Source organism: Suricata suricatta, chromosome 8 (genome assembly GCF_006229205.1).
Source record: "Suricata suricatta isolate VVHF042 chromosome 8, meerkat_22Aug2017_6uvM2_HiC, whole genome shotgun sequence".
Taxonomy (NCBI): domain Eukaryota; kingdom Metazoa; phylum Chordata; class Mammalia; order Carnivora; family Herpestidae; genus Suricata; species Suricata suricatta.
Genome location: NC_043707.1, coordinates 124827586 through 124841053, shown reverse-complemented (window position 1 = coordinate 124841053; position 13468 = coordinate 124827586). Strand labels below are relative to the sequence as shown.

At 47.1% G+C, this 13468-nt stretch overlaps 1 protein-coding gene and 1 non-coding gene across 3 annotated transcripts; both read right to left on the bottom strand.

Annotated features, from left to right (window-relative positions):
- Window positions 1–7399: 7399 nt before the first annotated feature.
- On the bottom strand, window positions 7400–7472 carry TRNAE-CUC. The gene has a single exon. It is a non-coding gene; the product is annotated as a tRNA-Glu (tRNA).
- Window positions 7473–11330: 3858 nt separating this feature from the next.
- On the bottom strand, window positions 11331–12129 carry LOC115299705 (akirin-1-like). 2 transcript variants are annotated; one of them, XM_029949174.1, is made up of 2 exons: window positions 11769–12129; window positions 11584–11633 (listed from the first exon to the last, which is right to left on the bottom strand). In XM_029949174.1, the coding sequence occupies exons 1-2, from the start codon at window positions 12127–12129 to the stop codon at window positions 11584–11586; spliced, it is 411 nt and encodes a 136-aa protein (XP_029805034.1). The 2 variants fall into 2 exon arrangements, with proteins under 2 accessions (XP_029805033.1, XP_029805034.1); XM_029949173.1 differs by having other exon boundaries at window positions 11331–12129.
- Window positions 12130–13468: the final 1339 nt, after the last annotated feature.

The window sequence follows — 13468 nt, the reverse complement described above, 5'->3', positions numbered from 1 at the left end:
CCTCCCAAGTTGCCTCCCTCCCACCCCCCGGGTGCCCTACCTCCGCGCCCCTCCTTCCAGCGCCTTTCGTCTTCCCCTCCAGTCCTGTGGGTTCGTTCCCAGCCCCCATGACCTCGCCCCTTCAGCCCTACCCGGACTCGGGCCCCCTTCTCTCCCCCAGGCCCACCTGGTCTCGGCGCCCCCCTTTCCGCTCCAATTGCACCATCCCTCCCTTCTTCGTACACCCAGCCCTCAGCCTCGGCTCTAAGCCGCCCACCCGCCCCTTGGCTTCGGCCCCTGCGGAGTCTGTGTGGCTCGGTGCCCTTGGGTAGCTGTGTGATTTCGGGGAAAATACATTCCTTCTTGGAACCTCAGTTTCCTTGTCTGCAAACTGAGAAGCTTCCTGCCCACTTAACCGTGATGTTTCGAGGAAAGAACCTAACACTTGGGTGTATCCCATAAGAGCGCAGCAACCCGTTCCCCCTTTCCCGACCCTCTCGCCGCGCCCTCATTCTTCCTTGGCTCAGTATGGTGCCTTCCACTCCGGAACCAAGCTCACGGTCCTTACCAGGCTGAAGACTGCCACTCCTCCCCCACTACTAACCCTTGCCTCTTGGAAACATCTATATTCTTGGGTGGATGAGGGATGAGGTTCAGGATAGAAATCTACTTAGGTTTCGTTCTGGAGCCTGAAGTCCTATGGAAAAGATTCCTTCAGGAAAAAATCGGGGAAGCAATACTGGCTTTGGAATTTGATAGATCTCTAAGTTACAGTCCTGGTGCTGCTGTTGAGCAGTTGTATGCAGCTGAGCAAATTGCTTGCTTCTCTAAACCTGAATTTTCTACTCAAAATGGCCTAATAATATTTACTCCACAAGGCCATGAAAGTATTTCATACTTTACCTGGGGGGGGGGGAGGGGACTACAAAGATATAACCTGCTGAGGACATTATGAGTAGTTTTCTTTTCTTTTGGCTAATTTGTATATTCTCACTTTTCTGTAAGGAGCATCTACTACTTGTGTAATAGAATTAAAAGTTGAAACAATGTGTACAGTCTGGTGGAGGAGATAGGACAAATATGCTGTGAAATACAACACGTATTCACCTCAGTCACCCTCCAACTCACTCCAGTCAGTTTTCAGCCAGAACTCCTGCAGAGTTACTTTCAAGGTCAGCTAGGGTCTCTCTCTTAAAATGCAACAGGCACTTTTCTTAACTTTTAGGAGCATTTTGTATGGTTAGCTACCTCGTGCTTTTTTTTTTTTAATGTTTATTTTTGAGAGAGAGACAGAGAGAGAGAATGAGCAGGGGAGGGAGAGAGAAAGAGAGAGAGGGAGATACAGAGACTGGGAAAGATCCCAGAGGCATGTCCCGAGGAGCCACAGGGGATAGCAGTAGGAGTTCTGGAAAGAGGCCCGAACTTCAGTTTTCTCTTACATTCCCTCTGATGAGGATCTTGCCCCCACTAGCCACTGCATCTGCTCTCATGAAGGTCACTGCTCTCATTAAGGTCACTGCTACACCCCCTACATTGCTGAACTTGGTGGTCAGTGCTCAGTTCTCACCATTCGTGGCCTCCAGCAGCTTCCTTGTGCCTTCCAGGCTATGCTTTCTTCCCTTGGCCTCCGGGACACCACACTGTCTTGATTTTCTTCCTCCCTCACTGGTGACTTCTTCTTGATCTTCTATGTTCTTTCTGGGTTCTTAACACTGAGGAGTCTGCTCCTTGGTCACCTCCTCTCCTATGTGTGCTTAGGTACTTGGTGATCCCACCCTAGTCCCATGACTTTAAATACCATCTAGATCCTGATGGTTCCCAAACCTACAATGCCAGCCTGGCCTCTCTCCTGAATGTCAGTCCCTTATATCTATCTGTCTCCTTGAAGATCCTGGAAGTCAAATGGGGCATCTTGAACTTAACGTATCTAAAGCTGAACTTTAGATTTCCCTCCCCAAACCTCCTTCCCTACATTGAGAAATCTGTTGGATCTACACCCAAAATAGCTTCCAAACCCACCACTCCTTGTCACTTCACTGCTATCAGCCTGATTTAAGCCATATCATCTCTTGCCTGGATTACTTCAAGAACCTTCCAATTGGTCTCTTGGCTTCCACCCTTGCTCCTCTATAGTCTGTTCTCAACAGAGAAGCAAGTGATCCTTTAAAATATCATGTAAGGTCATGTAGTTTCACTGCTTAAAACCCTCTAATGGCTCCTCATTCCACTCAGGCTAAAAGCCAAGTTTCCACATAGCCTGTAAGTCCCTACATAACCTGTCTCACTCTGACCTCATGTACTCTTATTCTTCCCCTTGTCTCCACCTCTGTTCCAGGCATACTGACTTCCTTGTTCCTCAAATATACTGGGCACACTCTTGCCACAGGACCTTTGCACTGGCTGCTTCCCCGGCCTAGAATGCTCTCTCCACAGATATCCACATGGTCAAATCCTTCACTTTTTTTCTATCTTAGCTCAACTGTCACCACCTTAATGATGCTTTATCCTGATCATCTCATTTAAAACTGCAGTCACCTGTGTCTCCCCATACTTGTACCCTGCTCTATTTTTTTTTTCCTATTTAGCATTTACCCCTTTTAACATGCTACTTTTCTTGTTTGTCTGGTTTTTATTGTTTGCTCCCTTCATTAGAATATAAGTTTTATGAGAGGAGGGACTTGGTGGGAAACCAGGTTATGTACCCAGGCTTTGGAACCGGACTGCCTGGGTTTGAATCCTGGCTTTGCTATCTACCTTGGGTAAATTGCTTAATCCCTGTGGGCATCAGTATTCTCATCTGTAGCATGGGGGAATAATCGCATCTCCCTCATAATGTTATAGAATTGATTAAATGAGGTGATGGATGGAAAGGATTTGGCAGTAGTGCCTGGCACATAGTATGTCTTAGCTCAGTAAATGATAATTATTGTCCCCACATCTGGTCCATAGTAGGCATGCAGTAAATATTTGTTGGGTCAAGTGGGTGTTATTACTCCTGTTTATTGATGCCCAAAATTACACCAGTGGGTGGCAGGGACAGCATTAGAATCCAGGTTTATCTAATGGCAAAATCCCTGTTTCTTCCACTGCTCCATGATCTACCTTCTGAAGATTCAAGGCTGTGGAATCTCCAGGGAGTGGAGAATTCACATTTCATGTCCCATGACATGAAATCAAAATGAGGAGTTCCAAGGGAAAGTGGATGCAAAAGGGGGTCTTCCCCACCCTTAAGATCAAGTCCACGCTCTCTTGTAAGCTCCCAAGCCCCTTCCCATCAGGCCGCATCTTCCATCCTCTCTTTCAGGAGAAAAATGACCTCCGCCCAATACCTAAGGCCACCAGACCGCCACTTCTTTGCTCACGCATTGGCTGTTCCTTTTCCCTGCACTATTCTTCCAGCTTCTTTGCCTGGCCATCTCCTTTTCATCCTCATGACTGAGATGTCACAGATATCACTGCCTTAGGGAGCCTTCCCTGAGGCTGTGAGACGGTTTGGTGCCCTTCCCATAGGCTCCGACTTCCTCACTATGTTTCGTGATTCCTTGTTTTTCCCTCACTTCCTGTGTGTGCACGTGTGTGTGAAGACCCACTCCCATCCTTGGCTAGACTGTGAGCCCCATGATCCTGTGGTTTCAAGTTGCGCTAGATCCTTCCTACCCAGGAGTCCCACAAGAGACTGGACAGTACTCGAGAACCAAGAGCAGCTGCTCTCCAGGGCCACGTGGTCTTCATTTACGTTTTCTCGGTTCAAGCTGCTGGTAGAGACTAATCTTAGACTCACAACTCTTAAACTCCCTTGAGAGAGAGAGAGAGTGGGATAGCCCCAGTCTGGATCAGAAGCTCACAAGACGCCATGTTGCATAACTCCAGGATTGTGAATTGTAGTCTACATCATGACGCTCCTTACAGTTGGGCAGTGCACAGCCTGCACAGCTGGAAAACTGGATGAAGTAGCCCTGGATGCCCACTAGGGTGAGCCAGACTTCCTGTGAGCTGTGGGGGCCCACCAACACCCACGGAGGCCAAGCATAGCTTCGGGAGCCTACTCCTGTGCACCTAGGGGCAATTTTCAGAGAAGGGTATGGACTGACCAGACATACAAAAGTCGGTAGTTGTCACTAGAGTCCCAAAGGGTCCACAAACCCATAAAAAGTCGAAAGCTCCTAAAGAGATATTTTGTGAACATGTGAAAATAATTCATATTGAAAGGGTATGTGCATGAATTTATCTGCACAGTCGATCACCCCCACTGTTCTCAAGAAGAGGGCTTGGGTGGGGTGGGTCATCCATGACATGAAATGGTAATGAGGGGCACCTGGGTGGCTCAGTTGGTTAAGCAGCCAACTTTGGCTCAGGTCATGATCTTGCAGTTTGTGGGTTCAAGCCCCCAACAGGCTCTGTATTGACAGCTAGCTCAGAACCTGGAGCCTGCTTCAGAATCTGTATCTCCCCCTCTCTCTGCCCCTCCCCAGCTCACGTTCTGTCTCTCTGTCTCTCAAAAATAAATAAAACGTGGGGCAGCTGGGTGGCTCAGTTGGTTAAGCATCTGGCTTTGGCTCAGGTCATGATCTCACGGTTTGTGGGTTTGAGCCCCTCATCAGGCTCTGTGCTGACAGCTCAGAGCCTGGAGCCTGCTTCAGATTCTGTGTGTGTGTCTCTCTCTGACCCTCCCCTGCTCGTGCTGTCTCTCAAAAATAAATAAAAAGCACAAATAAATAAATAAAATGTTAAAAATTTTTTAAAAGAAATGATAATGAAAATAATGATAACAGTTATTAGACTTGCTTCATATACGTAACAAGTAAGTCTGTTACACCTGTGCCCTAGCCCACAGAACACCCTCAAAGGTAGATACAATTATTATCCCCATTTCACAGAGTAGGAAATAAAACCAAGAGTAATGAAGAACTTGCCCGGGACAAGAAGGCAGACACAAGCAGTCTGGTTGTGGACCTGGGCCCAGTGCCTGGGCGTCTGTCTTCCATGTCCTAGTTGAAAGCAGACCCAGGTTTTGGGGGGGTGGGGGAGGGGTAAACTGAGAAGTTCAAGTTTGACTTTGCTGAGCTCCTCATTAGAAGGAGAGGATGTCCGGGATCCTCCAACAGTCTGCACCTGCCCCAGCCAGGAAAGGCCCCCCCCCCCCCCCGCACCTTTGGCTGAAGCCCGTCCAGGCAAGCCCAAGTGAAAGCTGTCACAGTGTAGGTCTAAGTCCTCTCAAGCCTGGTGGGTGCAAGCCTTGGGGACAGGCCTGAGCTTCAGTGCTGGCTGGACTCCTTATTTGTTCTGGTGAGCCTCGGTTTCCCCATATGGAAAATGGACACAATAGTGCCTATGTCATGTGGCTGCTGTGAGGATTAAAGGGAGCGTGTTCATGAAGCATACTACACTGTAAGCACTCGGGAAATGGTGACCGATGTCATGTCTTTGGTTGAAGAAAAGAAGACTCCTTGCAGCTTTCTGAAGGCTTATCCCATAGCTCTGGAGGTTAGAAGTCTCAAATGCGTCCCACTGGGCTAAAATCAAGGCATTGGCAAGACTGGGTTCCTTCTGGAGGCTCTGGCCATCGGATGCCCTGCCTTCCGGCTGCATTCCTGGCTCATGTCTCCGAAGTGAGCAGTGCAGTATCTTGAAATCTCTCACTGACTCTGGCTCTGACTTTCCTCCCTCCATCACTTATTAGGAGGCTGTGATTATACTGGGCCCACCTGGATCATCTTCCCATCTCAAGATCAGCTCATTATCAGCCTCAATTCTATCTGCAACCTTCATTTCCACCCTGCCATGTAACATAACACACTCACAGGCTCTGGGGATTAGAACAAGGACATCTTCAGGGACCATTATTTTGTCTGCTCCAGTGGGTAGGCAGGAAAATGCTGTGACCCAATGGAACCTTGCACTGAGAGCATGCCTGTGTTCAAAAACCTATCATGACTCCCCACTACCTCCAGGATAAGGGCTAGACTCCTCTGCCTGACAGGCAAGGCTTTTCATGAACTGGCCTCTATCTTACTTATGAACAGGCACTTTCTGGTCTCCTTGCCTCCGCTCTGCCTGAAAGCCCTTTTCTTCCATTTATTTATTTATAAAAAAATGTTTTAATGTTTATTCATTTTTGAAAGAGTGACAGAGCATGAGTAGGGGAAGGGCAGAGAGAAAGGGAGATACAGAATTTGAAGCAGGCTCCACGCTCTGAGCCATCAGTACAGAGCCTGACGCAGGTGGGGCTTGGACTCACGAACCGTGAGATGGTGACCTGAGCCGAAGTGGGATGCTTAACTGAGCCACCCAGATGCCTCTTTTCTTCCATTTATAATCATTAAAGTCCTTCCATTAAGCGTGGCCAGGTTCCATGAAACCCTTTTAGAAATCCCAGAACTCTCCCTCCCCTGGCACTATCCTAAAATGTCCTGACTGGAGTAATTTGGCTTGTCCCACTCTGGCTGGTTCCCATCTGATTGCGGGCAGGTGCGGCATAGGGACCACTACGGCACGGTCTGTGAGTCTCACACTTGAGAGTCACACAGAATCACCTGGAGGGCTTGCTAAAACACAGGTGGCAGGGTCCAACATCCACGGTTTCGGATTTAGTAGTTCCACAGTGGGACCTGATAATCTGCATTTCTAACAAGTGCCCTGGTGATCCTGCTGCTGCCGGTCTGGAGAACACTCTTTGAGGATCATGGGCACAGAAGTCGGGGTGCTGGCATGAGGCTAGACTTGGACTCACATCTCAGCTCTGCCTCTTACCGTGTGACTTTAGGTAGAGCCCTTGCTCTCTCTGAGTTGCTTTCTCATCTCTGAAAGGATTTGTTCTCCCCACCTCCTGCCCCACCAGGTTGATGTAAAGAGGACCTGGCTGAGGACAGCACCACGCGCCCTGCTGGTGCTGACTAAATGGCCTAGAGTTCTCCCTCTGCAATTGCCTTCTCCCTCTGCTTTGACTTCCTAGTGGCTGCTCAATAAAAACTTGTGTATTTGTTTCAAGGAAAACTGCTGACATGGATTCTGATGAAAAATGCTGGCAAACTGAGAAGAGTTAAAACCACCAAGCCGGGGATGTCCGGTCAGAGGAATGCTAACTACCTTCACAGCGCAAGCATTTTCCTTCTGCGCCCAGGACCACACACAATCACCATCGTGTATATCGTCACAATGGACGCAGACCAGCTGTTGCGAGTTTATGGTCATTTATCCAACAAACGTTTCCCCAGCACCTCTAAGGAGCCTGGCTGGCTTGTCTCCGGGAATGCAGTGCCTGGGGAAGAGGGCTCCTTGTGGCCAGGACACTGCCTTCCAGCTTTCCCTCAGGACCCTTTCCCTTAGAACCCCAAACACGTACACACACACCCCATGCTTCCTTGGCTGCTTCTGTAGCAAGGTGTTTTTTTGTTTTGTTTTGTTTTTAAAGTAGGCTCCATGCCCAACATGGGGTTTGAACTCACAACCCTGAGATTGAGAGTCTCATGCTCCACCAGCTGAGCCAGCCAGGCACCCCAAGGAGCAAGGTGTCTTTTCACAACACATTTGCAGGACACAAGCCATGTTCTTCATGGGGAAAAGGCTGTGTCTTTGCTTTATGAGCATCTAGCATTGTACACGCAAAGGAAACATCCAAGGTTAGAACGGAACCCCCATAATGCCAGCGAGGAGGCCGGGCCACTCGGTGGTTAAGCCTGTGAGCCTAAGAGGTTGGCTGACCCTATTCCAGTCCCACGCCATCGCCAGGGCTGGGGTTAGGGGGAAGCAGAGGAGGGGTCTCTCTTGCTTCTCCCTGAACTCCCTCACCCTAGTCACAGCGGGTCCACCGCTTCTGGCTGTGCGACCTCAGGCAAGTAACTTCACCTTTCTGAGCCTCCCTGGGGATAATACCTACTCTATAAGGTTTTGTGGAGATTTAATAAAAGAAAACTTGGTTCCTAATGGTCTCAATAAAGGGTAGTACTTTTCCTAAACTTGGCATTTGGCAGAGTGGCCACCAGAGGGCAGTGGTCTCCATGTTGGGAAATAAAATAACCTGCCTGGTGATTAGTGATCCCTTTGAAGGAATGCGCGCGCGCGCGCGCGCGCGCACACACACACACACACACACACACACACGCACGCACGCACGCACGCACGCACGCACCAGGAGAGATGTGTGCTGTGATTGGATCAACACACCCACTGGCCAGCATATACACTGGACATCCTGCTAGTCTCTCGTGGCTGTGGTCACTTGAAGATTGGTCTGAGGCCGACATGAGTGAATTCAGATTTGCTGGGATACTGGATTCTGCTCTCCGAGGATGGATGCGAGGATCAAGAGGCAAACAAGATATGTGAACATACATAACAAAATAGGATTGTCACACTGCGGAGCCTTGGTAGAAATTCTCCTTCAGAACCCCAGGGAGGTCTGGTCTTCTCTCTGTGCCGTAGTCCGGAATCTTCGGGTACCTCGAGAGTTCTGCTGCAGACACTCACCTGCCAGGCTGTGTGCATCCACGGAAAGAGGAAGCTGACCGGTAGTAATGACCCCACTCTGGCACAGGGTAGGTGCTCAGTAAATGTCGGATAAATAAAGGGACCTTGTCTGGAAAGCATAGCAGTCAATTGCTTTGGGTTTGGGGTACTCAGATCCTGGCTTTTTTCTCCCTCTTGTCTTCTTGCTTTGCCCCAGATCACCAGGATGATGTTGATTTGTAACAGTGATAGTAGGTGTCCTTGTCTTGTTTGTAAGGTTTTACCACTGAATATGAGATTTGCCATAGAATAGTGATTCCTGGTTATTCGCATGTATCAGGTTTTTTAAAATCATTAATGAGTGTTGCATTTTTCAAGTGCTTTTCTTAGATCTGTGGAAATGGCCACATGGTTTTTTCCCTTTAACTTTCTAATACAGAGGAGCGCATATATTGCTCTCTTTCCATTTTTGAGGACAGACATTTATGTTACAAACTGGTATCAGAACAGTAACCAGTACGTAATAGGCACCCGAATATTTGCTGAAGGAATAAAGGAGGAACAGCAGATTCCTGGGAAAACTTCCCTAACGTAGCGTTTCTTAATTAAAAAATTTTTTTAATGTTTATTTATTTTCGAGAGACAGAGTGTGAGTGGGGGAGGGGCAGAGAGAGAGGGAGATTCCAAAGCAGGCTCCAGGCTCTGAGCTGTCAGCACAGAGCCCAATGTGGGGCTTGAACCCATGAGTGAGATCATGACCTGAACTGAAGTCAGCCACCCGACCGACTAAGCCACCAAGGCACCCCTAGCATTTATTAATTTTTTATTTTTTATTTGAGAGAGAGAGAATCCCAAGCAGGCGCCACATTTAGCGGAGAGCCCGATGTGGAGCTGGATAGCATGACCCTGGGATCATGTCCTGAGCCGAAATCAAGAGTCAGACACTCAACCAACTGAGCCACCCAGGTGCCCCCGAAAGTAGCATTTTTTTGATGTTTCTTTATTTTTTGGGGGTGGGGGAAGGGACAGAGAGAGAGGGAAACACAGAATCTGAAGCAGGCTCCAGGCTCTGAGCCATCAACAGGAACCTTGAGATCATGACCTGAGCATGATCAAACAATGCTTTGTACTTTTCAGAATATAAGTTTTGCACTTCTTTTGTTAACTTTATTCTTTATTTTCTTTTATGTGAGTGAGGAAAAGGCAGAGAGAGAGAGGGAGAGAGAATTTCCAGCCTGATGCGGTGCTCAAACCCACAAAGCCACAAGATTACAGCCTGAGCAGAAACCAAGAGTTGAAAGCTTAACCAACTGAGCCTCCCAGGCACCCCTTGTTAACCTTATTCTTAACTATTGTATTCTATTTTTTTAATTTTTTTAATGTTTTATTTATTTTTGATACAGAGAGAGACAGAGCATGAGAGGGGGAGGGGCAGAGAGAGAAGGAGACACAGAACCGGAAGCAGGCTCCAGGCTCTGAGCTAGCTGTCAGCACAGAGCCTGATGCAGGGCTCGAACCCACGAACGAGAGATCTGACATGAGCCGAAGTCGGAGGCTTAACCGACTGAACCACCCAGGCACCCCATATTCTATTTTTTTTAATTTTTTTTAAACAAATAGCTTAAGTATTTTATTTGTTTGCAACTAAGCTTGTTAACACTATATAATGAAAATGTACAAAGAATAATGTTGCAGTTTTTGGTTAGATTTAAGTCAAAGACATTCATTAATAAGGAATCTTCGAATATGAATATTCCAGAATTTCTCTAAGCCGTCTGATCAGAACAACTGTCTCTGAATATTTCCTTACTTTGGAAGGTACTGGCATATTTTTGATTTATAACTCAGAATTTTTCAAAGTAAGCCCTAATTAATAAAACTATTCTATAGTCAAACTAAAACAGTTTTAATAGAACTTTCCTTTCCAGAAACAATAATAAAGGAAACAAGGCATTTTGTAAAATGTGGTCCTGAACGAGTCACAGTAAAAAATAAATGTATACATAACTTGCACCTCCTCAAAACAGAGGCTGCTTTCTGTTCCTCGGCCTCAGGAACAAGGTGAAGAACAGTCTGTAAGCAACTTTGGGCGGGGGGGTTTGCCAAAACAAAGCTCAAGCAATTGAACATGGTCACCTCCTAAAAAGAATTTGGGGGAACCTGACCAAAGGACCCTAATTCTGTTTGTAATAACCGATCCAAAGGCGAAGCGGCTCCTCCCAAGTAGCAGTGCCACCAGGGGCTGGCCCGGCCCCGCACGCACCTGTGTCCTGCTCCCAAGCAAACCCTGATGCTCCTGCTCCAGGGGAGACTTTTTCTTTTTTAGAGGTTCAGTGTCCAGGGAGCTCTTTGTGTGAATGAGGAGAGCACAGACTCCACATGGGTATTTCAAGGCTTGGAGTCAAGTATTTTTCAACATGGCTGGGCAGAGTCCACGTGTCAAACAGCCCATCGCCGGTTTGTCCTGTCCTAATTCCTCACCACGCATTTGTAAACCTAGGACCACAGACCTGTCATCATAATCACATCTAATGTCCATCCTAACTTATGATTCATATTCCGTGCCTGGAAACAGTCCCTGTATTTAATAATAATACCTACACATAAAACAATCCACCATTACAACTTATATGGTCACAAAACATTAATGATCTTCTCTAGACCAAGCAAATGTTTTCAACCGTAATTGTCGTGCATCAAATTCACAGCCAGACTCCCCAAGATCAAAAAAATTTGCACAATACAAATAATAACTTAAAATACACACACACACACATACACACACACTCTCACACACACTTCTTACAGAACTGTACTTGGGGAATCTCCATTTGCTGAGTGCCACTGAGGGCATATTTTGCTAAACTGCTGCTCCAAGTATTTTTGTTTGGAAAATCTATCACAGGAGGGCACAGCTGTTTATTGGATGAGCAGAAAAGAAAGATATGCTTGTGGCAACCAGAAAGTTTTAAGGTCTTTCAAGTTGTATAAAATGGACCTGCAGAAACGTTTACGTGTTCTCAGGATGCAAAGTTGGAGCTGAAATGTGATATCAAACCAGTTGCAAAAAGTGTACAGCAGCCATCTCCTGAGGTCAAACCTGGTACCCAGGTATGCAAGAAAGCTTCAGGACACATAGCTTGTTGGCCTTGTCCCATATCATCGCAGAATCTGATCATGTGTAAATTTCACAAAAGATTCATATTGTTCTGCTAGTTTGATATTGAGGATTTGCTCATACTCCTCTCGAATTTTATCTTCATCGTCTTTTAAGAGACGCTCACATATTATTCCAACTCGTCGGAGGGTAAAGGTGGGCTGGTCCTTCTTCATCCAGGAGGTACCTGGAGAACTAGGTGCTGTGAGTGCTGTAGAATGAGGCTGACTTTCCGAAGTACAAGCTTCACTCTGATTAAGAACAACTTCTAATTGTCTCCACCTCTGATAACGACTATATTCTTGTTTTATGTTCTGAACAATTTGTTCCGGTGTGGGAAGGCGCCGCTCGCCGCCGGGCGGGGCGGGCTGCTGCAGAGTCGGCGATGGGGTCTGCGACCGGAGCAGCGGCGGCGGCTCGGCGTCCGGGGGCCTGAGGCCCGGAGTGGGGCCGGGCAGAAGGGCGCAGCGCCTCCGCTTCAGGGAACCAGGGCTCGGCAGCGCCGCCTCGAACTCCATGAGCCGCTTCAAAGTCGCCCCGCACGCCATGCCCCCAAGGGGCCAGAGACCGGGAGCGGACGCGGAGGCACCTGCAGCCCAACCTCCGGCTCCTCAGCGGAGCTCGCAAATCTATTTTTTTTAATGTTTTATTTTTGATAGAGAGAGAGAGAGACAGAGCAGGAGAGGGGGAGGGGCAGAGAGAGAAGGAGACACAGGACCAGAAGCAGGCTCCAGGCACTGAGCCTGACGCGGAGCTCGAACCCACGAACATGAGATCTGACCTGAGCCGAAGCCAGAGGCTTAACCGACTGAGCCACCCAGGCGCCCCTCTATTCTATTATTTTTGATGCTATTATTATTTAAATTGTTTACCCAGTTTCATTTTGGGGGTTGTTCATTGCTAGTACATAAAAATACAACTCGTCATAAGTTGATTTTATATCCTACAACCTTACTGAACTCATTTATTAGTCTTATATTTTTTAATGGATTCCTTACAATTTCCTATGTACAGGATCATGTTATCTGCAAATAGAGCTAGTTTTTCTTCTTTCCAACTGCATGACTTTTATTTAATTTTCTTGCCTATTGCCCTGGGTAGAGCCTCCAGTATAATGCTGGATAGAAACAGAGGGAGTAGACCTCCTTATCTTGTTTCGAATCTCGGGGAGAAAACATTCCGTATTTCACAATTAAGTATGATGCCAGGTGCCGGTTTCTCATAGATGCTGTTTATCAGGTTGAGAAAGTTCCCTTCCATCCTGAGTTTGTTGAGGCTTCTTTTCAAGTTTTTTAATTTTAATTCTAGTATAATCAGTACACGGTGTTTTATTAGTTTCAGTGTATGAGTTTGTGTGTGTGTGTGTGTTCAATCATGAAGAGGCACGGAATTTTGCTAAATGGTCTTTCTGCATCTACTGAGATGATCATGTGGGGTTTAAAAAAATTTTTTTTTACATTTTTTATTTATTTTTGAGAGACAGAAAGAGACAGTGTGAGTAGGGGAGGGTCAGAGAGAGAGGGAAATACAGAATTGGAAGCAGGCTCCAGGCTCTGAGCTAGCTGTCAGCACAGAGCCCCATGCGGGGCTCGAACCCACGAACTGTGAGATCATGACCTGAGCCGAAGCCAGACGCTCAACCGACTGAGCCCCCCAGGTGCCCCGATCATGTGGTTTTGATCCTTCATTCATTCTACTGCTGTGGTACATTACCTTAGTTGATTTTCAGATTTTAAACCAAACTTGCATTTCTGGGATAAATCCCATGGCATATAGTCCTTTTTATTTATACGTTGCTGGATTTGGCTTGCTAGTATTTTGTTGAGAATTTTTGCAGCTCTGTTCAGAAGAGCCAGCTGATGGATATTTAGATGTTTCCAGCTTGGG